The sequence below is a fragment of the Cygnus olor genome, chromosome 1 (genome assembly GCF_009769625.2).
Source record: "Cygnus olor isolate bCygOlo1 chromosome 1, bCygOlo1.pri.v2, whole genome shotgun sequence".
NCBI classification, from domain to species: domain Eukaryota; kingdom Metazoa; phylum Chordata; class Aves; order Anseriformes; family Anatidae; genus Cygnus; species Cygnus olor.
Genome location: NC_049169.1, coordinates 93,540,263 through 93,564,561, shown reverse-complemented (window position 1 = coordinate 93,564,561; position 24,299 = coordinate 93,540,263). Strand labels below are relative to the sequence as shown.

Here is a 24,299-nt window from a genome sequence, read left to right as displayed (position 1 = left end):
CTGATGCTTTTGTTTCTGTGCTGTTATGTGGAGGATTCAAAGTTTTATGCTAAGCATGCCCAGCCTTCTTTGTGCTGTGTTGTCTCACTGTGGGGAAATAACACACGATTGATACGCATGCAGATGTAGCTGGTATCTGTTCTTTGTCTATGCTGGTTCTGCAAACGCAGCTCTTGGGGATGAATGGTGATTCTGCTCATAAAGGCAAACTCCAAGGCATTCATTAGAAAATAGGAAAATAAAAGATGTTCTTAGAACTTACGAAAACTGTTCCAGAGGTTTGCGCTTAAAAGCTACTTCAGGATGCCAGAATAAATCTTGTTGTTGGAGCTGTATCCGGTGAATAAAATGGAAAGTTGTATTCCTTATTGCTTGTTTAGAAACTTCACAAGAAGCTTCTTGTTTCTGCTTATTCTTTAAAAGCCAGCTTAAGTGAATTTTTATTGATTGATTTAAACTGCTGTCTTGTGTATGTATGGCTGGGTGCCATTGGAATAGAAAATGTTTTTTAAAGTATAATATACATCATTTGAATTATTTTTTTTGTGTAAATTGCTATGTTGTCATAGTATTGAAGTATATAGTGTTCTGCACTAGCATTTCATGTTTAAAAAGAAAACAACTGAAACATAAAATGATGTGTATGTCCACCTGAACTCTTGAGACCAAAAAGGGCAGCTCTGATTCCTTGTCCTATATTCAGTTCTATAGAGGGATTCCAAGGCAGATGTAATCCTGTCTTCAGAGACTGTGACAGCACATTGAATCTGGACGTGCTTATTGGCTTAAAACACCTTTCTTTTTCTTGTGTCACTTCGACATGCAATACTGGTTTTAGTAATTTGGGAGAGGAGGGCGGACACAAACTAATGATGAGTTAAACACTCATACTGACTGTTTTGTTTTCCTGAACAGAAACCAGAAATTTGCCACTACGCAATGCAATTGAAAAAAAAACCTTTTTGTGTAGTTACTGAAAGGTGTCATTGTCAGCTTTCATCAGTGAGTGCAAGAAGTTTGATAGCAACAGTTTTGATTTAAAAATGAGAAAAGTCTGTCAGACCTTGCTTGTTAACTACTTCTTTTTAGCTATTTAGCATGTTCTCAAAATTAATTTTAGTTAATTCCCGGCAGTATGGTATTTGATGCTGGAAGGCTTATCTGTGCCTAAAGCTGAGAATGCAGTTAAGACATGACCTAACTAAATACACCTCTAACCATAGATGGAATTATTCCTTTGCATTTAACTTTACATTGCAATTATTCATTGTGTGGATCCCAAAATACACTCAAAATTGTTTCAGACAGCAACATGACAAATCTAGTGCATGTGTGTCTTTCCATGCTCAGAATCTGGCTTATTAGTGCTCGGAACCATCATATTTCTTCTGAAAGCGCACAAAGCAAGAGCTCTTTTTAGTTAAGTGTGAAATTAATAAACCTGAGAAAAAAATAAAGAGGTAAAAATGTCAGGGAGTTAGTTTTCCTCTAAAATTCTATTTAAAAGTATATTCAGTAGTGTTTTGGCTACAAGGGATATTTTGATCTTAAATGTGAGGGACTGTTTTTTGTTTGTTTTCAGTAGAGAACAGACAGTCTTTATTACTTTCGATTTAATATAGCTCTTGTTGAGGTTTTCTTTCCAGTAAAGAGGACCATAAATGAAAGGTAGGAATCAGAGTAACTAGGTTATAGGAAGTATATTTCTCAGGGAAAAAAGCATTAGAATAAATTTGTCCAGTCTGCTACTGATATCTGCAGTCAGTCCTTGTAGTTGTGACAACAGTATTGCTATATGTGTGCCTGTCTTTCTCTTTCCATGTATTTTTGATATTCATAGCAGGAAAACTTGCGGGCTGAATGTGTTTGATATTCTAGGACACAACAGATTTGTAGAAACTGAAGCTGATGATGGTCCTCCTGACAAGATGGCATCATTTAAAAAAAAAAAAAAGTTCATCCAGTAGTAGCCTTGCTTCTGATTTAAGGAAAACAGGATTGATGTGTGAAGATGTTTAGCAAATGCATGCCTAAATACTACTGCTTACAATGGAAACAGCGGTGGCCTACTAGATAGTGTGTGTCACTAGCAGCTACAGTGAGTGTGTGACCTAAAGAATGTGGAAGTGAGTAGTCAAATAATCTTTTCAAGTGTCAGGGCATCGGATTAGTGGTCTGTATACGGGAAGCAGTTTAACCCTATTTTAGTCCAACCAGTAAGATCTTCAACAGACAGATGTGTGGTAGCATATTAAGTGTATATGGAAAAAAGATGGTCATTGTATTTTGGTGTGATAAGTTCATTTTAGATGAAGAATTTGGTACACGTAGAAAACACCTGTTGTGTTGTGAAAATAATAAATTATTATTAGAAGTGTGCCCATCACAAATGGAAGCTTTATGCTTTATTCAAAAGGAAGCATTTTCTTCCAAAAATGCATTCTGACTTGGAAGAAACACATCAAAGGGATCTGTATTTCCTAATAACAAAAGAGCATTACCCTGCTGGGCAGCTAAACTCCACCACAACCACTTTCTCACTCCTTCTCCTCAAAGAGAAGGAGAAAATACGATGGAAAAGGGCTCAGGGGTTGACATGATGATGGGAAAATGGCTCACCAATTACTGTCACAGGCAAAACGTACTCAATGTAGAGAGATTAATATAATTTATTGCCTATGACCAGCAGATTAGAACAGGAAGAATCTAAAAGCAAACTGTAAACACCTTCTTCCCCATCCACCCTCTTCTATGTCTTCCCCCCAAGCAGCACAGGGGAACAGGCAATGGGGGCTGTGGTCCCTCCCTGATGCTTCATCTCCCATGCTCCCTCACGGTCACTCCCTGCCCCTGCTCCATGTGGGGTCCCTCCCACGGGATGCCGTCCTTCCTGAACTGAGCCTGCGGGGGCTGCCCACAGGCAGCAGCTCTTCAAGAACTGCTCCCACATGGCTCCGTACCACGGGGTCCATCCCCCAGGAGCAGACTGCTCCAGCACGGGTCCCCCACGGGCTGCAGCTCCGGCCCGGGGCCTGCTCCTGCGGGGGCTCTCCATGGGCCGCAGCCTCCTCTAGGCCACATCCACCTGCTCCACCGGGGGCTCCTCCACGGGCTGCAGCGTGGAGATCTGCTCCGTGTGGGACCCATGGGCTGCAGGGGGACAGCCTGCTCCACCAGGGGCCTCTGCACAGGCTGCAGGGGAACTGCTGCTGCGTGCCTGGAGCACCTCCTGCCCTCCTGCTGCACTGACCTGGGGGCCTGCAGGGCTGGTTCTCACCCCTCTCCCAGCTGCTGTTGCCCAGCAGTTCTTTCCCTTCCTTAACTCTGCTCTCTCAGAGGCCCAACAAGTGTTGCTCTGGCCAGCAGCAGGTCCCTTTTGGAGCCGGCTGGAGCTGGCTCTGATCTGACATGGGGCAGCTGCTTGGCTCTGCTCACAGAGGCCACCCCTGCAGCCCCGCAGTACCAAACCCTTGCCACATAAACCCCAAACATAGAAGTAATGGACTTTAGCAGGTACATTCCAAGCATTGTAATCTACTGAATGATTATAGTTTTCTTAATACTATGTTTTTTTCCTGTGTATTTGTGGTTTCTTGAAACTCCTACTGTCTTTTCCCTGCTATTCAGACCCCCACAATTACTTAATCCCTTCATTAGTATTTGTAAGTGGTTATTACCAAGCACTTCATGGTTGTATATAAATGAAATAAACAATACTTTAAAAAAAAAAGGCTGGAACTGAAGACCTAACAGTTGATCAATTTTTGTTGCCTCTGACTCTCTCTCAATCATAAGTGCTTTAACTAAAAAAAACAAAAACACAACAACATAAAAACACACTTCTGAATATTTGTGAAGGTTGCTGACCACTGGCTTGAATTTCAGAGATCCTTCTGTAGTATGGAAATTTACTCCAGATATACTACTAGCAATATTGTGAGTTATAGCATTTGAAGTAACGTCTTGAGAGAATTATATCTTTCGGGCCACAGCTGAGGTGTAGGCTGGGATTGTACGCATCTTAACCAAAGCTTGAATAGCTTCTAGGAACATGGCAGTGGAGCCATGGTAGAGCATAAAGTTAGGAAGTTCAGGTTGGGGGGAGTTTGCCTATAAACAGAAGTACTACATTCTTTTCAAAGTAACTGTAGGAAGTTTTTGTCTGTATAAACAGAAAGCTTCCTAGCTGGTATTCATTAAAGACAAGGATCCAGACTGCCAGCAGTTTGCTGGAACATTTATAGCACAACACAGAGTGAAATAAGCTAAAACACAGCCGGTGGACATGTGTTAAAGTATCAAAATCATTTTCACAATACTTTACCAGATAGCCTGAATAGAATATTTATTAGAAAAGTATTCCTCATAGCCTCTGAACAGTCTTGGGAGTTGACAACAAAAAAGAATAGCTAATTGAATCATAATAGAATGATATTTTTTTTTCCTGCTGTTACTTCATTTAGCTTAATGTGTTACTGTACCACACCTTAATGTGAGAGATGAGCATATAACTTTCTTGCTTTTTAATATGAAATAGTAAAGTCACAGGGTAGAAAGTGCTGATGGCAATACTTATGAAGATGTAGCAAATATAGGAAATACACATTTGCAGATAGCATGTTGAAGGTGATCTTGATGTTAGTCCATGCGCAGATCTTTTAGCTGTGAATATTAGGTACGAGTAACTGGTAGAATTACTACTCATGGATTCATGAAAAATTCTTTGCCAGGTATGTTTTTGTAACTTGTGTAGTTGTGTTTTCAAGTGCTGTTTCACAAAAATTAAATTCCTTTTTTTTTTTTTTTTTTCCGAATTGTGTCCTTTGGAGGACATAGAAATCAAATTTAAGTATTACAGTTTAAGACCTTTCCACCTCGAATACAATTTGCATGCAACTGTAGTGCTCATTTCCATCTGCCTACACTATAGATGAGAGCATCTGTCTCTCTTCAGCTTACGTTTGTTTGGTGTTGGCTTTTGTTGATGTTAGAACATCCCAGAGTTCATCAGGTTCTGCAGAATGCTAAGCCTTTTTGTGTAAATGTCCTGGAAATCCTTGATTTGAATTAAGGATTAACTGATCTGGTTGTTTAATTTTTCTGGTGTTAATTGTTATGTACACCATCAGGCAGTGGGATAGGTGATGGATGTACAAGTGTGCTTGTGTATTTTTACCCCTGGTTTCTGTATCGGGAATTGGATATTTTCCTGTGCAGTCTGTAGTTCTATAATAATTTGGCTTTGGGATTTTATTTTTAAAACTAAAATAGAAAATTAGGCAAGTCAGTCTTTTTGTAAACTTCTTTTGTAAACTTTTTTCTTTCAACCAAATTAGCACAATTACTTGAAGAAAATGGACTGTTAGTTGTATCCCAGTGTATATTGGAAATATGTTTTAAAGTGCTGCCAAAAAGTGCTGGAAAAGAAACTGGCTGATAATTGGAAGGAAAGTGTTTACTCTTTAACCTTATAAATACTTTGAGAAGTCTTCAGTGGTGCTGGCTGGTTGGTTATTGTCAAGTATATGCATATGTTCTTTTAGGATTGAGGGGTTAATCTGCTTATCAAAAAGGGTGGTAGTTAGAAAATAATAATTTTGTGTGTTGAGCTTTCAAGAGACCAAACTCAAGAAGACTTATAGCAAGGAATTTCAGCTAGTTGTGTTTATATGCAAATTAAAGAAGGAGACTGAGCTTTTTCCGTGGGTATATGGAATTGTCTACGTAGTACAGAGCACCTGGGGTAATGGAGAGTTGCACTGATAACACTTCACAATGTTCTGCCACGTGTATAAGTACGTGTTGTTCACAGGGAATGAGTCCTTATACTTGACTATCTGTCCTGAATAAGCAGTCATGTTCTGTGTTTTGCTGTGGCTCTTAACCTCCTGGGTGTGTTTGATTCCTCAGGTGTATGACACAGCGTCATTCTTAAGGCATGTGTCAGAGCTAATAGAGAACAGTTAAGATACACAGTAAGGGAGAAGTTCTGCCTACGGGACCTATATATCTCTGCCGTTGCTATTTTTCCAGTGAACCTGGTGTTTTGACACTGCTCTGCTCCATCATATTGAAATTCCTCAAATCATCAGCTGTGGTTCTCTCATTACTGACAGCATGGAACAGTCAGCAGAAGCTATCAGATTGTAAAGTAGCAATTTCTGAATGCATACCTTCTTATCTGTAATGCATAATGACTTGAGTTGTCATACTATGGCAACTAAAGTATCATTACTCCTTGACTGTCTTGTGAATTTGTGTATTTCTCTACTTTCTACACTATTAATATTTGTATATGTTTTATTTCAGTCTTATGCACACATCCACACTTATAATACTAGAACTGTATAGTTAAACCTGAGTTTGACTGAAAGGTCCTTTCCCATTTCTGGAAAAGGTGGAATTCAAAACTAAATGTTCTAAATCTTTGAAAAGACTTTTCCATTTTCTAGGTTTATTAATACATTAATAATGCATTTAAAAGACCTCTGCCATCTAATTCAGGTGTAGTGTTTGCTTTGAACGCACCGCGTGTATGTGAGTAAAAATTTGCTCGCTCTCTCTTACTTTGTAAACTAACACTAAATTTGCATTTTTATGATACCTTTTGTAACATTGTCACATCATGAAAACAAAAATCTGAGCTGAGCTTGTTTTCTCTCCTATGAAAACTGAATGAAATTAGAAGTTGAACAAACAGCCTTAAAAATAAAGGAGTAAACACAATCTTGCAAATATTATTTATTTTTGTTTTGCCAGTAACTGGGAAATTGTCTTATAACAAACCTTTACATATGTGTGTCTTTCTGCCTGATAGTAGCCTCTGGTCTATATCAATTTAATAGATAAAGATTTTAAAATATTGTGTAATTAGTTATTTTTTTTAATAAACCCTGTACATATCATTATTTTAGGGAAAAAGATCTTGCAGAAGCTCTGGAAGAAGGAGGCTGTGATCTTGAAACCGTGAGAAATATCATTCAAGGAAGGCGATTGCCTGCTGATCTGAGGGCCAAAGTCTGGAAGGTAAATAGGAGCTTAAATCCAAAACTAGGAAATACTTGAGGTGGCGTTTGATTTGAGGTGAATGATTTAATTATCAGGCATCTCCACAGGAAAGCCAACTTGTTCATGTCATACTGAAGTTTTAATATGCAAGTATGTTGATTAAGTTTTAGAACGTTTTTTCTTTAGTGAGCTCAATAACAGAGTAACTAATAAACGACACTGAAACATTTTTTATTGTTGTTTTCAGATTGCACTTAATGTTGTGGGAAAGGGGGACAGCCTGGCATCATGGGACGGCTGTTTAGATCTGCCAGAACAGAGCATAATTCATAAGGATTGCCAAGAGCTAATTGGTAAGTTCAGTTACATTTAGATCGCCTGTGTGAAAACTCGTGTACTCTCAGTTGTTTTAGGGCTTTGTTATTTGAATTAAATAACCTGAATGATGTTTACATTTTGGAGGAAGATGAGAGAGCACAGAAAACTAGCAAGAAATCATAGGAAAGAGTATCTTATCTACTCCAACACTGAGATGGTTGATGTCATGGAATTTTAAAGTATTAACTTGTAAGTGATAGCTTGCATGGACAGAGTCTAATGCAAAGAAAGCTCCAGGAGTTTAAAAAAAAATAATGTTTTTTCCAAGTTCTGTCTTCTAAACATGTGATTCTTTCTATGGTATTCTTCAAGTTTTTAATTGTCCAATGTCCAGTATTTAATCTGAAAAGCTGGTGTAGCACAAAAATGAATATAACCTTTAGGAGAAGAAACATACTGAACATTTTGGACTTAATAAGCAATTTTTTAGAAGGAGGTATTTTTAATAGCATTTTCAGCAGAAATGAAAGGTTGAGTTTGTGAAAGCAGGGTACTGCCAACACATTGAAAATAGTATTCCAGCATGCTGTAAGGAGCTGCCTCAGGATCTGATTGGAACTTCATCACAAAAATGGCCAAATCCCTGATACCTTGCAACAGTGGTAGTGGTATCAATGATTAGGTGATGGAGGCAGTGGTGACTCATTAGTAAGGATACTTCTTCCTATGGCATCAGTAAGAGAATCTTCTATTTTATTATCTGCCATGTTTTAATTTATTCTTGCAGAATTGAAAGTTAAGGCAGAGAATGAAGTTAGTGAATAAGTTAGTGCATGAATAAGTTAGTGCATGCATACATACATACATACAGTTTTGAATATAGTTGTACTTTGCCTAGCTCTAAAATCTAGTACAACTTATGTTCCTTTTCTGCCTGTCCTATAAAGGAAAGAGAAAAAAGGATTTTCTGTTTTGCCAAATTATACCATCTCTTCAGAAAATGTTAAAACATCACAATTGCTATTCATACAATGTAAAACTAGGCACTTCAATATCTCCATGCCATTATTTCTCCTTATTCCTCTCTTTATTACCATATTTTTTCTAATATTTGTTAGTTTAACAATAGTAAAAGTGATATAATCTGGATCAAAACATGCATTTCTAAATTATATAATTCATAAGTTTATTTAATAGTTGATTTTTCATAAAAATCTAAATATATGTTTTTAGTATTAAACTGAAAATTGTACGAACTTGTACAAAAGTCTGGTTTCACTACAGTCCGTATAATATATGTACATATATTTATACTGCAACTAAGCTACAATCCATTTATCATCCGAAGCTATTCCTTCATAAGAAAGAAAGCGTAATTTGCAGTACAGTGTTGACATATTTCAGATGTCTTAGATTCAGTGCCTCAACTGAGGTGGATGCCAGTACTTTTTCTGAAGCATTGCCAGCATTTTAAGTAAGAGCCTATGCAGAAAGATGCTTTGTAAGTAATGAAAGCCGAAGCTTTTTGTATGTATCCAACTCAAAAATGATGGTATTTAAGAAGTGTTTGGCTTGCTACTTCAATTATGGAACTGCTTCTGTACCAAATTGTTGTGCAAGTTTTCATCCAAATGCAACTTAATACAAGTCATGGATTTAGAATTAACCTGTCTGTAAACAGGGAACATCTTAACCCTTTCTAGTACCTTACAAAATTTGTAAGAATTTGAAACAATATGCTACACTATATAAAATATTATATGCTTATAGTTACAATGTAACTTCTGATCAGCAAGAGTGCTAAATCTAATTTAAAATCTATTTGTAAGCAAGCAAATAATTTCTTTTTATAGTTACACTAACAAACCAAATTTAAACTCTTTTTAGGAAAATAACTTAAAAATGGATATTAAAATGTGACATGTAAATGCTAAAATTTAAGTCCGTAAGCCTTGCTAATTTCAAGCTGCTGATTTTAATGAATTTGTGTATCAGTGGGCTTTTAAGGAATTGAAAGGTATGCATCGTGGGTTGATCTGTGTTGAAATTCAAATGAATTTGTTGTGGAGTTGAGTGTAAGTTTTTTACTGAGTACATCAAATAGGAGTAGAAGAATTAAAAGAATCTACCTTTGCTTCATGTAGATTCTGGAAAATCTAAACTTCTCCCATCCTGCTTTATTATGATATTAAATGCTTTAATCTATTGAGGTTAAAAAATCATATTTTGGTACTTTTTGGGATGCCTTTCTATAAACATTTAATCCATGGTGCTGGATTTTTTGTTTGTTTGTTGATGTTCTGTTGTGTGTTTTTTTTTCCAAGTGCCCAGAACTTGGTATCGGTACAATTGTCCTCTGAACTAATCTTATTCGCTTTCTTTGGGAAGCTCTTAAGATGGTTTATATTTCTATGTTTATTTCAGACCGGTTGTCAGTGCCAGAAGACGAGAAGTCAGTATTGCTTTTGGATATTGAGTCTGTTATTACTTTTTACTGTAAATCACGCAATGTTAAATACAGTTCTTGCCTTGGCTGGATACATCTCCTCAAACCTCTGGTGCACCTTCGATTACCACGCAGTGATTTGTACAACTGCTTTTATGCTATCATGAATAAATTCATTCCAAGGTAAAACTCCCTTCTTCTGCCTGTGTGCTGTTTTTAATGGCATTAAAAGTATTTTGTGAATGGATGTGTAGGTTAGTATAGGCTGGAGTAGCACTGTTTGTAGGAAAGTTGTCAGATTCCTTCGTGTGATGATAAATCAAACCATTTTTCCATCTCTTGATTATAAATCCGGCAAATAATTAAGAAGTTTTAGGATGTAAGGAGTTATCATGTGACAGATGTAGATTCAACATGCTTCTTAAAGAAGAACAGTCATTTCATACAAAATCAAAAATAATTGTTTAGTAACAATCCTGCCTATATATTATGTGAAAGCAATTTTTCATTCCTTTTCTTTTTCTTGCATTTTTAACATCTAAAATGCCTCTATACCTGTTGCTTCAAAGTACTTCATAAACACTACGTTTCCGAAAATCCCTTTAGAGGAAGTAGTTGCTATTTTACATGTATTCCAATGAGTTGTGGACTTACCTTAATGATTATTTTTAAGAAATGTTAGATTTTTTTTTTTTAATGAAAAGAAATAGGAGCATTTCATGCTGTTATGTAGGCATTCTCAGTAAAAACTTCATTTATGTCAGAGTGGCACTGTGACACACTAGTGGGACTAGAGTACACCTCACAATTAAGACTTTGTGAAATAGTATACAGACAGTCTGTAATTCAAGATTTTAACCTCATTTACTGGAGTGGAGGCTCCGGCCCAGCTACTGGGTATCTGGGCATAGTATGAAATGTGCACGTTTGGTGTTGTGACAGGAAATGTTTGTCAGCCCTGGCACATGACTCAAACTGTGTTCATACTGTTAGTTATTTTCTAATTTAAAAAAACATTGTTCACTGCGAACTGTTTTTTCTTCCCCCCCCCCCCCCCATTGGGTATGTTATTAAGAGTTGATTACAATGGTAGGTACCAGAAGGAAAAAAAATTACTGAGCAAAACAGTTGAGGAAAATGTCTTAGCAGTGTTGCTCCACTATCAGTAGAAATGTCAGAAGTTATTTTTGGATATATATCCCTTCCTGATGTTAAAAGGTAGTAAAGAATTACTGATTGAATAATTGACCATATTAACCATTCACGCAAAAAGTAATTTGCAACTCTAGAATCTTATGCTAAATTTAGTAATAGTACATTATTCTCTTCATTCTTTTTGTCCTGTTAATTTAATGGGAAATCAGAGTTCATGTAATAATCTCAAGAAAGAATCTCCACAGTTTGCCGTGAATATTTCCCATTCACCTATGTAGCCTTACCCTTGTTTAAGAAAGTTAGGATGATAATTGTGTTTGGAAATTGGTGTGTCAAATTTCACGTAAGCTTAAGTTTTTAAACACTTGAGTTTTGTTCTTAATGTGTTACAAACAGCTGTTTATTCATTTTAAATACTCCTTTATTTCCTGCTTGATGAATTGACCTTTAATTGTTATTCACATGTGAAATGACCATCTTTTAAAATTCTTTTGGCTCTTTAGAATTGTTTTTTAATTCTTATTGAGTTAACAACATTGATACTATGCTAGCCGTATTTTGATATTTAAATCTTTTCAATACTGCTAGGACTTGATAAAGTATGTAATACAGAAGTATTTAATTCTTTCTGCTGCCTTTTCAACATTGTGGGGTTTTTGTTGTTTGTAGGTGTTTGTTTTGTTTTCATTTCATTTCGTTTTTCTAACTGTTACGAGGCATGTTGGTTTCAAGATTAGTCCCTGTGATTTAAAAGGACTATGTTGGAAATTACATTATCACAATAAAAATTTGCTACTTTAAGTCTGACAAGTGAAATTTTATTGGGGGATTTCATGATTATTTTCACTGCTGTCTTTCAGGGATTGTTTTCTGAAGGGAAGACCATTCCATCTATTTAGGCTGCTTCTTCAGTACCATGAGCCTGAACTCTGCTCCTTTCTTGATACCAAGAAGATGACTCCAGACTCATATGCGCTCAACTGGGTAATAAAGTGAAAGTAGGGAAACATAATGAAAAATAAATTCCTCTTAAATTGAAGTACACATTGCCAGTTTAGGGAAGAGTAGTACAAAAGATTAGAACTGCATAAATTGAAATAAATCATTTATATTAATGTAGTGCAGGCTTTTTTGTCTTCAGTTCTATAATGTAAGGTAGAAGATCTTGTAAATACTACATTTTTATCGTACTAGATGTTAATTGAGCCATTCATGTTAGGAACTACTTGGAATAAGTAGGAATGCAACTGACATACTCAAAATAGTAAGCAGCCATAATGTTTGACATTAGTTTTTAGAGTGGGCTGTTGCATGGTTGTAGATGCGAAGAAACATCAGCCTAACGGGTCTTTCGAAATCAGCTTATTGTTTTAAGAATGCCCATTGCATGAGATGTATTGCTGTACTAGGTAGTCAACTGTAGCATACAGCTGTCATACCTTTTAAAGTTTAGGCATATATATTTTGCAGTTCTTCAAGAATTTCTCTTTTCCTTCTCCTTTAAATTTCAAAGCTGCCTCGAGTAGGAGGAGATGGTTAGTAAGATGCTTAGCTCGAGTTTTTTTTGTTGTGTTTATTTTTTTTTAAAGTTTGTGTAGCAGGACTACAACATAAAGCAGCCAAATTCTCATGTTTCAATACTACTTAGTATAGACCATACAAAATCATGATACAGCACTTGCAGAACAGGCTTAAAGGAAAAGACTGTAAATTAGTAAAGAAGACTTTATTATTACCTCATGAACTCTTCTAGACGCTTCTTTCTTACCCATTGGCTTTGCAATATTTTTTTTTTTGTAACTCCATTTGCTCTCAGTTAAGGAAATATGACTAAAATAAATTACTGAACTACAAGTTTTGATTTTTGTTTGTGTTTAAAAAGATTTTTTTGGGGCTGCTACCAATTTTAATATTTAAATGCAGGAAGAATTTCCATATTCTCAAAATCTGCGTTTGGTCAGTCATCAGTCTTTAAAAGAGGAATTGGGTCTTTTTTACTACGGACTCTACCTATTTTTATATATTTTTCCTTAGTAAATACAAACATCTTTTAAGTTCTTTATTAAAAGTTTAGTGATTTATTAGGAAAAAAAAATCTTCTGAAAGGAGGTAGGGAAATGAGTTGATGTTCCCAACCTGAATGTCATGCCCTCTGGTATACAAGATTAGAGACCAATCTCAAACCTCACTTTATATTATGAGATTACATTAAAATTCACTGTTGTTTCATCTATGAACAAACTTAGTTTTTATAGAAGTTCTACTAGTGTGTAGAAATGCATAAGCAATATTCAGAGACTTGTCGTTGTCTCATTGTTCGGGGACATACTGTCTTCAGTAGTGTTTGATGCAGAGCTGGAAAAATCTTCGTACCTTTTATTACAAAAGTATACTAAAAAGCGTTGAAATATTCCCTGGTGGTGTTTTAAAACAGCTAACTGAGCTTTTGAAACCTGTAACTTTGTTGATGCAAATTTAAATGTAACAGAAAGCTCAGTAACTCACCAGTGAAGCCAGCTGGTATGCAGTTGAATTAGGTGCGATTACAAATTTTATACAGGATGTCTGAAAGGACATTCCTAGCTTTTCTTTTATCCACTTTGAACTTCGCTGTCAGAGAAGGTGTATTTTTAAAAGGGAACATGAGAACAGGTAAACAGTTTGTTAAATGGTAAGGACAATTTTCTGTTGCTTGCAAGTGTTCAATTAATCAGCCTTAACTAATCATAATGTAATACAAAGTAAGTAACATTGTCAAACTAATGTGCAGCAATATTCAATTAGCTTGGTTCTACTGTGAAAATGAGAGAATGCTGTTTACTGTAGCCTTTCATTCTTGTTTGCTAATCTAGTTAAGTAAATGTATTCTGTTATTGTCTTGTAAATGATTTGGCATAATACAGTTAGTATTGAGGAGTGGCTGTGAGCTAAGAGGCATTCCAGCCTGGTTGTTGTATTTCTGGTTGAATTTGCTGGGCATACAGCTCAGTTTACCTTTACACTAGGAGGATTTATTCACAGAAAAGCCTGAAGCATTACTGCACTGTTTCCTTAAACACTGCCTTTGAGGGAAGAGCATTCTTTCAATATGGGGTACAAATGTATGTTTTAACATGTTTTTGTTGTTTTTATTTTCTTTTAGCTAGCTTGTATCTCTTAAAAATGCTGTTCTGGTAAGATCATTCCTCGTTATAGCTTTTTTTCTGACAATATTTTCTAAATTTTTAGCTTGGAAGCCTTTTCTCATATTACTGTTCAGCTGAAGTCACTCAGGCAATATGGGATGGTTATCTACAACAAGCAGATCCATTCTTTATCTACTTCTTAATGTTAATCATCCTTGTCAATGCAAAGTAAGTATGTTGTTAATTCATTGAGATTTCCTTTGCTGACACAGTTTTAATCCACTTGTATTTTATTTTGGTTTTGCTATCTTAATCTTTCCCTGTGACTTTACTGTTTTCAGAGACATTATCTTAGCACAAGAATCAGACAAAGAAGAAATGATAAGTAAGTACTTATACATATCTTCTAGTAAAATGTTCATCATATAATATAGCCCTTATTGTTTATTATGTCTTACTGAATAATTGAGTTGTCATTTAATTATTTACTGTGATTTTCTCATCATTACGTCTCCTCACTATTTCCTTTTTTATTTTTCTTGTGCTGTGTCACATCTGCCCTGTCCTCTTTTCTTATATTTCCTTTTAGCACTTCCATGCCTATTTTTGTACTTCAGTTGAAACAATTACCATGTTTTCAAGCTCAAAGCAGTAGCTTTCAAATCTTTCTTTAAATATACTGCACTTGTTACATTTTCCAAATTATTATCTTTGTATGAACTTGATTGAGGCTTAATTCATTGCTCTTATCATAGAGTCATAGGATGGTTTTGGTTGGAAGTGAGCTCAAAAATTACCTATTTACAACCCTCCTGCCATGGGCAGGGACATCTCCTAGTAAACCAGGTTGATCAAAGCCCCACCCAGCCTGACCTTGAGCGCTTCCAGGGATGGAGCATACTTTGGAATCCTGTTCCAGTGCCTCACCACTCTCATAGTGAAGAATTTATTCCTTATATCTAATGTAAATCTACCCTATTTCAGTTAAGAACCATTATCCCCTTGTCCTATCATTACAGGTACCTATGTAAAGTCTCTCCATCTTTCTTATAAGCCTCCTATTTTGTTTTAATAGAAATTAGACTAATTTTCATGTGAGCTGTTTCACTGCATTGTATTTTGTGTTTTTTGTTTTTTTTTTTTTTCTTTTTACATGGTATACCATGATAAAAATAATAAACTAACTACTGATAGCCAAAAATGATGTTGCTTAGGGGTTGCTTTGTTGCTGTATACTCCAGAACTACACCTTTGTGCTATCCTGGACGTACAACAGTGCAACTGATAAGTACTCTGTTTTAGAGGGTTCTTTTGGTCAGCCCATTTTACAAAAGGCAGTTGATTTAATATTACAACTGAAAGCCAAAACTGTGCAGAGGTAGGAATGTGGTAAAAATGAACTCTGCATCAAAGGCTTGAATTTCTGGCAAATAGCACAGGTTTCCTACAGATAAGGAGTATTTCGTTTTTGTTCTGCTTCTATCTGGAGAATGAATCAACGTTCAAGTTTAATCAACAAAACAAATTATGTTATGCTTTACTTAAAAAAAAAAGTTAAAGATAAGTTATGATGTGATACACTACTTCTTTGCTGTGCCTGAAATAATGATGCACTTATGTCATTTGTGTATATCAGAATTCCTAGAAACTTCACCAGCCAATCTGGAGTTAGAGGATATAGAGGATCTCTTCTCTTTGGCGCAATATTACTGTAGTAAAACTCCAGCTTCTTTCAGGAAGGTAATAAGAAAGTAATTTTGAAATTCTCCTCTTTTTAGTGACTGTAAGCCCCTGCTGACAGTAACTTCAGTGAATATTTGTGATGTTTTAAACATCTTTTTCATATTATTATTCTGGTGACATTTACGATTAGGATCTTTGAATTATAAGCTTACATGAAACTTGTTAGCAAGAAGCTTCCCTGCAGTATTGATTTTTCATGACTGATGACCTTGTTTTTCAAACCAGGTTCTTGTAAGAACTGATAAATTAAAATGCCACACTGACACAATTGTTCCATAGTAGGCTGCACAGCACAGTACTTGTAACAGCAAACAGAAAGAAAGTACGTGAAGTAAAGCTGTCACCATCACAGGCTCTGTTCTTGCAGTCCTTACTTAAAAAACGTTTGGTGAATTCGTGAAATAGATTTTATGACTGTGGACAAAACACACGTGTGTCAGGCTTAATGTTTTTGACATTGATAATATATTTTTATTTCATGCCTTCACGTTTAAAGACAATGGCTTTATTTAACTTTTTTTTTTCTTGCCTTATTAGGACAATCACAGTCTTTTTGGCAGCAGCTTACTGGGCCTCAAAGATGATGACACGGACTTGAGCCAGGCTCTCTGTCTAGCAGTTTCTGTGTCGGAGATTCTTCAAGCAAATCAGCAGCAAGGAGTCAGTATACTGAATTACTTTTCTCCCATCTTCTAGAAAAAGAAAAGAATCCCTGAATTCTTCATGTATCAGAAATATATCTAAGTGCCAACAACACAGATGAATATTTCAGGAAAGGGTATTCTTGTATTGAAGTTGTCTCTTGTAAATGATCTGTTGACTGCAATGCATCTGTACTGTAGCAACTAGAGCTACAGCAAAAGAGAACTTAATATAGCTGATTAAGATCTTAGGGGTGGGAGCTTGAAGAAATATCTCACTGATTTGAATTCCTTTCCACATGTAGCTATTATAGGGGAAAATTTTAAACCCACTACTCTGTACCTTTGGAAAAAATGTCATTATGAAGTATTGACCTTTTGTCAGCAAATGGTTTAGAAAAACAAACAAAATGGATTCAAGCTATTTCCATGGTAGCTCATTGCAGGTATGTTTAGATGCAGGGACTTCTTTTACAGTTTTTAAGACCAATACGTGGATAATACTGTAGCTAGATTACAGTATTTCTTGTTGACTACTGGCTTTCTGTAGCAATTGCCTCATGCATGCATTTCTTTTCCTAGTCCAAGTATAGCTAAGCATGAGTTTATATCCTGTTTAAGTTAGTGGGACATAAATCTAACCTTCTGTGTCGTGCTGAGTAGTACTGGACTGTTAGATTGGGACTTCAGAGCTGTCCCTTCTTGTATTGTTGATGCGTGCTCTCATACCCACTATATTTCTTACCAGTCGAGGTGAAATAATTAGAGTACGTACTGCACTTGGTGATCCTTTCCGATTTGTAAGCTAATGTATGAATGGGAAATGATTATTAAAACACTGTTCGTGGCCTGCTAGCAGTAGTATGGAGTACTCAAAATATGATTTTCTGATAGCTGTTAGCCCCTCTGAGGGGTTCCTGTAGAATTGGTATTACTACCTAAATGTAGTTTAATTACGTACTTTCATATCACTAACTACATGATTTTAAAATTTGGGCAAAATCTTTCTCTTTCAGGAAGGAGTAAGGTTCTTCGTAGTAGATTGTCGTCCTGCAGAACAATACAATGCTGGGCACTTATCAACAGCATTTCATTTAGACTCAGATTTGGTTTGTATGCTTTTTATTGTTCTACTGATTTTTGAAAATCAAGTTAAGTAGAAGGAATGTCGGTCTTGAAAAAATGACTTGTCCATACAACTGTGGTGATGAGACTTCAAAAGTTAACTTTTCTGAAGGTGATTGGTGGAACAATCATTTTACTGAGAACCTTTATCCTTTGTGACATTAGAATGTGAGATTTCAGACTTCCCGATCTCCAATTAGAACTGGAAACCCATGGAAGCTAAAGTCTAGACATTGCTTGGAGAAATCATCTTTTATTAGCAGTATAGTAGCCTGGTTTTAAGGAGCATATATCCTGAAAACGATTTGGTTGGTCCTTGAAAATTTTGGCAGTACATTGTGAGAGAGGAATTGCACTGATCTTGGGACTGAGGTGTACTATGGACTAATTACTTTATTAAATATTCTGCTCTAGTTTCCATTTGATTTATGAATTCCTAATTGAACATCTAATCATACTTCTACAGTCATTTTTCTCACAAGTCATCTATCCTTCATCTGCGTACCAGTGTAGTCTTCAATACTAGATTAACCCTCTACTATTTAATTTCAAACAGTTTGTGGGTGCTGCTTGGAATGATTTCTCTGTATATATGTCATAAAAGGCTATATATTTTTTTTAACCTTTCTCAGTTAAGAAGCTCAGTCCTGCCCCTAGTATATTTATCTCTTTAGTTAAAATGCTGTATTATTCAGTATTATTTGCACAAGTATAAATTATGTAATGTGTAGGTTTTTAACCTAGATCAAAAATTATTTTGGAAAAAAAATGCGGTATGTGGGGGTCCTTCTGCTAGACTTAAATGAACATTAGATTCAATAAAGTAAAAATAAGCATTAGAAACTATTTAATAGTTAGAAAAACTTACTAATGTATGAGAAAAAAGAAGTCCTGACAAGATTTCAGTCTTGTTTATAGGTAGTCTTAGATAGAGGATGCAATGAGATTTAGCCCCTAAGCAATAAAGCACCATCATTTGGTTCTAGGAAAATTCCAGTTAAAATTCAAGCTAAATTACTGATAGATAGCTTGTGTACTTGTTACTTTGTATTTTATCATTTAATCCATGTATAGGCTAAATAACAGGGATTTTTCCCCCCTCAAATCCAGTTGCAGGTAAACATTTCCTCAATTCAATTAATTACCTTCCCCATAAGAGCAGGCTGGAAGAAAAGGACCATTCTTCATGTTCTTTATATAACACGAGGTCTGAGTCAAGCTGTCTGGTGTGTGTGCATGTGTGTGTCTGTTTTGTGAAGTGATGATGTTGCATTGTTTGTGCTCAACAAATTATAACCACTTTCAAAGTTTATATCTTTTCATTGTTGTGTTACAGTACTTTAGTGTTTAACAGATGATTTTGTTCATTCCACAGATGCTTCAAAACCCATCAGAGTTTGCACAGTCTGTAAAATCCCTATTGGAAGCACAAAAACAGTCCATTGAGTCTGGCTCCATAGCTGGTGGGGAACATCTCTGCTTCATGGGAAGTGGCAGGGAAGAAGAAGATATGTATATGAACATGGTGCTAGCACACTTCTTACAGGTACAACTGAATTGCTGTTGATATTAATGAAATAAAGTGTCCGTACATATCAGTGATACTAAATCATAAAATATTTTCCCCTTCAAATCTTAACTGTTTTAATACTACTCAAAATTTCATTTTTTTAAACAAACCTGTGTTTCTCTACTGTGCTTGCAGGACTCAATCCACAGATTTTTGCTTCAACTAAAATGTCTTTTTTGTTGCAGAAAAATAAAGAGTATGTAAGCATTGCCAAAGGAGGATTTATGGGTAAGCCTATTAGTAACAACCTTTGTATTAATATTGTCTTAAGAAAACCTGGTGTATTAATATTGTTTGTATTTTTATTAGGCTTTGGCTAGAAATTTCTGACTAGTGAAAAAGTAGTAGAGGAAGCAGGGGAAATTCCCTCTTCCTTCTGAGTTTTCATTCCTGGTGTTTAGTCTCTGTGCATTGCAGATCCACATGAAGATCCTGCTTAATTATTGTGTTTTCTTAAATTGTCAGTTTGTGTTGCTTAAACAGTTCCTGGAATCAATCAGTGAGGCTCTACAAACAGTGGAGGTGTTTATACCACAATATGATTATAGAAGCAATACTAGTCAATAAGTGCGGTGTCAAAACAGCTATCGTTAGGATCAAAGTAGTGGCTTATTTTTGGTTGCTGCTGTGTGTTGACTATTTTTTGTTTGGATGTTTGGTGGGGCTTTTTGTTTGTTTGTTTTGTTTTTTAATAAAGCTTATGTTAATGCATTTTTATTACTGAAAGAAAAACCAGGGGTGATTATAGCTGTATCTGAATTTATGTGTTTTACTGAATCACACGGAGCAAAAATTGTTACATGGTATTTTCATCAACAGATTAATTCCATTGTAGTTCTGAACATTTTTAATGGCCTTTTAACAGCCCTCCAGCAGCACTTAGCAGATATCAATGTTGAAGGACCAGAAAATGGATATGGGCACTGGATTGCTAGTACCTCGGGTTCAAGAAGTAGCATAAACTCCTCTGTTGATGTAAGTAAATTTTAAGCTCAAGTGGTATAGTGGTATCAGAAACCCAGGTGTACTGAATTTTTTTCTTCATGTTCCTCCTTCTCATCTGTAAAGTGCATTACTTCAAGTCTTGATTGTTCTCAGTTGTGTGGTTTTTTCACTATCTATTTGGAGGTAATTTAAACATTCTTATCCTCTTGAAAGGAAGAGCCTGTAGAGAAGAACTTGCTGTAGTCAGGCATTCACTAGCAGAGTATAAGTAATGGACTAATATGGACTCTTACTGGCTCTTTCTTACTTTGGGAATAAGATACTGTAAAGTTGGCTTACAGTTTCATGGGAAAGCTCAAAATTGGCTCTTTTCTACAGCTGATATGTTGCCTGTAGAACTTGGCTTTTAATTTGGATACAATTTAGCATGAATATAATTCCTTCCTCTTTAGATTTTCATACTAGAGTGCTGATTAATAAGGTTTGTTAGCTTGCTTTTTTAGATATTTATTCCAGACCCATGCCACTGCTATCATTTGATAGAACTCAAAAAGAATGCTTAATGCTGTAATTAATGTTCTGTTGAGTACCAAAAAGTGCACGTGCAATATTTTGTAGTCTGTTTCAGTTCTTAAAAAATCAGAACCCATGATTAAATTGTATATTTTTTTTAATGATTAAGCCTGAGAAGTTATTTTTGCAGGGTGATTCTCCTAATGGTTCAAGTGATGGAAAAGGAGTGAAGTCCTTGGTGAATAAAATGACAGTTGCTTTGAAGACTAAATCTGTGAATGTGAAAGAAAAAGTTATTAGTTTTATTGAAAATACATCCACTCCAGTGGACAGGTGGGTCATTTATGTCTGACTACGGTTAACAGTAAGGAATGACTACCTTTTTGAGGTGGCTATTTTGTAAATGTAAAGATTGCGCTAATTAGAAAAGGAAAAAAGAAGTTACCTTCCAGTTTCAGCTTTCATACTTCCTACCCCTCTCCCCCCTCACAATTTTATCATGATATAGGAAACCTACTGTGCTGCCTTACTAATTGCGAGGCCAATGTAAGCAACCTTTTCTCTTGAATGTTTATCCTAGAGTTTGTCACTGCATGATTAGTTCAAATTACTGTAGTGTGTCTTTTCTGTGTTTAGCTTAAAAGGCAAGAATGATTTCACTTATATTTTAGTTCCTTCCCATCCTGACTCTAATGGAATGGGTGAATGACAGAAGGATTTTGGACAGGTTTTCATTGCTGTTTTCTTTTGGTTGGTCAGTTGCTTTATTTTTTTTACTGCCCCACATTGTCAAGTTGAGGTTATTTTTATTTTTTTTTGAGGATCTTCATTTTCAAGTTCTGAGGTAAGCTTATGTTTAAACCCCAAATCGGCTTGCTCATTTCTGTACCTGCAAGTAGGGATGGGAATGAAAATAGTAGAGTATGTTAAAAGACACTTTCAAAGTTGAAGATCTTCATTTCAAATGCTTGCCTTAACTAGGTTAAAGAAGAACAGCTTCAGTCCATCAAAGTTTTAATTGAATAGTCTGTTTTAGAGTTCTTTAAAATGCAACCTTTGGAGTTGTATGTTATAAAGACATTAGTATTCCAGAATCTTATAAGAGGTAGTGTTTGCTTGATAGCAGGGCTTAAAATGTGGGTCAAATTAATAGCATTTTTTCATTAGTTTTATACCTGATTAAAGGTACAGATTCTTCCTTGTGTGTTAGAAAATGATACTTTTAATTATTTCATACCTGTAGGCAAAAAATATTTAAATAGCATTTGGTAGCACCTTTTGTCATGTGAAGAATTCAAGTGGGGTGTATATGTAAGCCATACATAGCATTAAAAACTATGTCTTTTTTAATAAACTTTTTACAAATTTTTCTACCTCACAGCTATCTGTCATGAAGCATTCCTAAATTTGTTTATAAGCATCCTCCTTGACAAAGATACACTGCCGATATAGAGCATTTCAATTGTTTATCTAGGTTTTTCCCTTAAACTTTTTTTTTTTTTTTTTAATTCTTTTGTTCTGTCCTCTGCCCCAATGTCCTATAGAATACCTTTCAATATTCCCTGGCAAGACAGAGCAAGCCTGGAGCGGTAAGCTTGAGAATTAAGCAGTCTGACTAAAACCACCTTTGTTGTATTTAGCATGGCATTGCAATATTTGTAAGCATTGGTTACACTGACAAAATTGCTCAGATACCTACTAAAGCTATTGCTTTTTACAAATACTAGTTAGGGGACTAGAGGAAGAAAAGAATGCTTTCACAGAGCTTTCTTCTATTGGTTTCTGCTTTGTTACTTCTGTTTTCTTCCTTACAGTTGCTTTCTGTGGAACTTTTTTTTTTACTTGTCATTCTTATTTATATTTTATAAATGACTTGTATTAGTGAAAGACAACAGGAGCAATTACTGAACAAATTGTGGCTTAAGGTTTTAACAAGAGAGACTGCAGCTACAAAAAGGGCTTGTTACAAATTGTGCATCAAGTATCATCACAGCTTCAGGGGGTAGTCTTATGCTGGAATCCTATCTGTAAATCTGGAATTTCTATGCTTCTTAGCATACTGTGATAGAATATGCTGATAGAAACAGAGGTACTCATTACTGGAAAAAGACAGATGCTGAGGTGATAAGTAAATATGCCTTGCAACTTTCCCTCATCTTGTTCACGTAACAACAGCATTTCACAGAACTGTGGAGTCCCCTTACATTTGTGTCAGATATATTATCTCATAATTACTTCAAAAACAAAAAATATCATTTTGAGGGTATATAAAATTATTTTTGATTAATGAAGGACTTTCACAGCTGTGCGTGCTTCTACAGCTCATGCATTACCTAGGACTTTGCTTATCCTTTAAGAACATTGTGTTACAGCTTTTTACCGTCATAGACCAAAAAGCATAAAGATCGGTGCTATAAGAATTAATGGAGAATTAAACTGCTCTTTGAGGTTTTCAAGGATTTTGATCTACTGCTTTCAAATAGTTTGTACATACTTGGAAATAATATTTACCCATAAGCATTATAGAATAGAGTTGTCTGAGGCAAACCAATAGTAATGTTAACCGGCATCTATTGGAACTACCCCAACAGCATATTATAATTTAGAAATCCTAAAGATTGTGGGGATTTTTTTTACCCATTTTCTTGATCAGTTTTTAGAATGTTCTAAGAAAGTACTAAAATTCCAACCTGAAACACTTTTTGTGACTGTTCAGTAATTAAAAGACACACAAATCTGTGTTTGTAACCAAGAAGTATATTGAGATTATATGTGAGTTATTTTACTTTCAGCTTTCACTCATATAGCTTATCTTGTTTTAGGAGGCAGATGCAATAATAACCTACTTTACTCACGCTATTGATCATTAGACTATTGTCTTAAAATTGCAACTCTGAAAAACCTTTTCCGATTCATTCAGAAGAATCCGCTTAGCTTTTATCTCCAATGTATTTCATTTTGCAGATTTGCCACTAAAGGGAATTGCATTAAATTTGTAGCAATGTAATGATGGCCTTCCATGAGAACAGGTTTCAGGGAAGTTAATTTCTAGTTTAAGATGTTGCCAGATTTTTATAAAGCGGCTTTCTTATTTCTCTTGTCTTGACTAACTTTGTTCTATAAACGCCAATAAGATCTTCTATTAAATCCTTCCTGTGTAATTCAGTTCAACATTATTTAAATGTGTTTCTTACTAAATTGGTTATGTATTCCTAAAACAAGTCCATATTTACAAAAATCTACATAAACAAACACTGCCCTCTTGAATTGTCAGTGTCATTGATGCTTATTGTCTTAAATACTAATTCGCATGTTTTTGTATGTTTATTTTTTGTAGAATTCATTCTTTTCCTATTAAACCTTTCCTTGTTTTGTCTACATTAGTAAATTTTAGCCATAGAAAGTTTAGGTTGCTTTTTTTAACTTTCAAATATACTTTCAGATCTACATGTGAGCTAGCATTCATTGATATTATTACTAAGAAGGTCGCATCTCTGACTTAGTTCTACAGTGGCACATAAACAAGTGCGAGAACATACTCAATACATGAACCCAGGGTTGTGGTTTATAGGAAGTATAAATGTACATTCCAGTAGAGGAAGGCTATCAAAACTGAAATTGGGGAAAGGGACAGGTGTGTTTTAGAGTGTTGGGTTTTGTGTTTGGTTTGAAGTATTTCATGTTGCCAGTTAGGCTAAAGTCATGAATTG

At 35.4% G+C, this 24,299-nt stretch overlaps 1 protein-coding gene across 6 annotated transcripts in view; it reads left to right on the top strand.

Annotated features, from left to right (window-relative positions):
- Positions 1 to 24,299, top strand: part of TBC1D23 (TBC1 domain family member 23) — a 33,293-nt gene that overhangs the window by 919 nt on the left and 8,075 nt on the right. For 2 of the 6 annotated variants that reach the window (XM_040545266.1, XM_040545270.1), the window contains 14 exons: positions 6,915 to 7,026; positions 7,256 to 7,361; positions 9,751 to 9,955; positions 11,788 to 11,911; positions 14,156 to 14,280; positions 14,394 to 14,437; positions 15,689 to 15,792; positions 16,333 to 16,455; positions 17,453 to 17,545; positions 18,937 to 19,107; positions 19,317 to 19,359; positions 19,997 to 20,106; positions 20,759 to 20,922; positions 22,134 to 22,178. In XM_040545266.1, the coding sequence (XP_040401200.1) occupies positions 6,915 to 7,026; positions 7,256 to 7,361; positions 9,751 to 9,955; positions 11,788 to 11,911; positions 14,156 to 14,280; positions 14,394 to 14,437; positions 15,689 to 15,792; positions 16,333 to 16,455; positions 17,453 to 17,545; positions 18,937 to 19,107; positions 19,317 to 19,359; positions 19,997 to 20,106; positions 20,759 to 20,922; positions 22,134 to 22,178 (1,569 nt within the window). Of the gene's footprint in view, positions 1 to 6,038; positions 6,147 to 6,914; positions 7,027 to 7,255; positions 7,362 to 9,750; positions 9,956 to 11,787; positions 11,912 to 14,155; positions 14,281 to 14,393; positions 14,438 to 15,688; positions 15,793 to 16,332; positions 16,456 to 17,452; positions 17,546 to 18,936; positions 19,108 to 19,316; positions 19,360 to 19,996; positions 20,107 to 20,758; positions 20,923 to 22,133; positions 22,179 to 24,299 lie in introns of those variants that run through there. The other 4 variants (XM_040545271.1, XM_040545267.1, XM_040545269.1 and 1 more) reach the window with 4 other exon arrangements.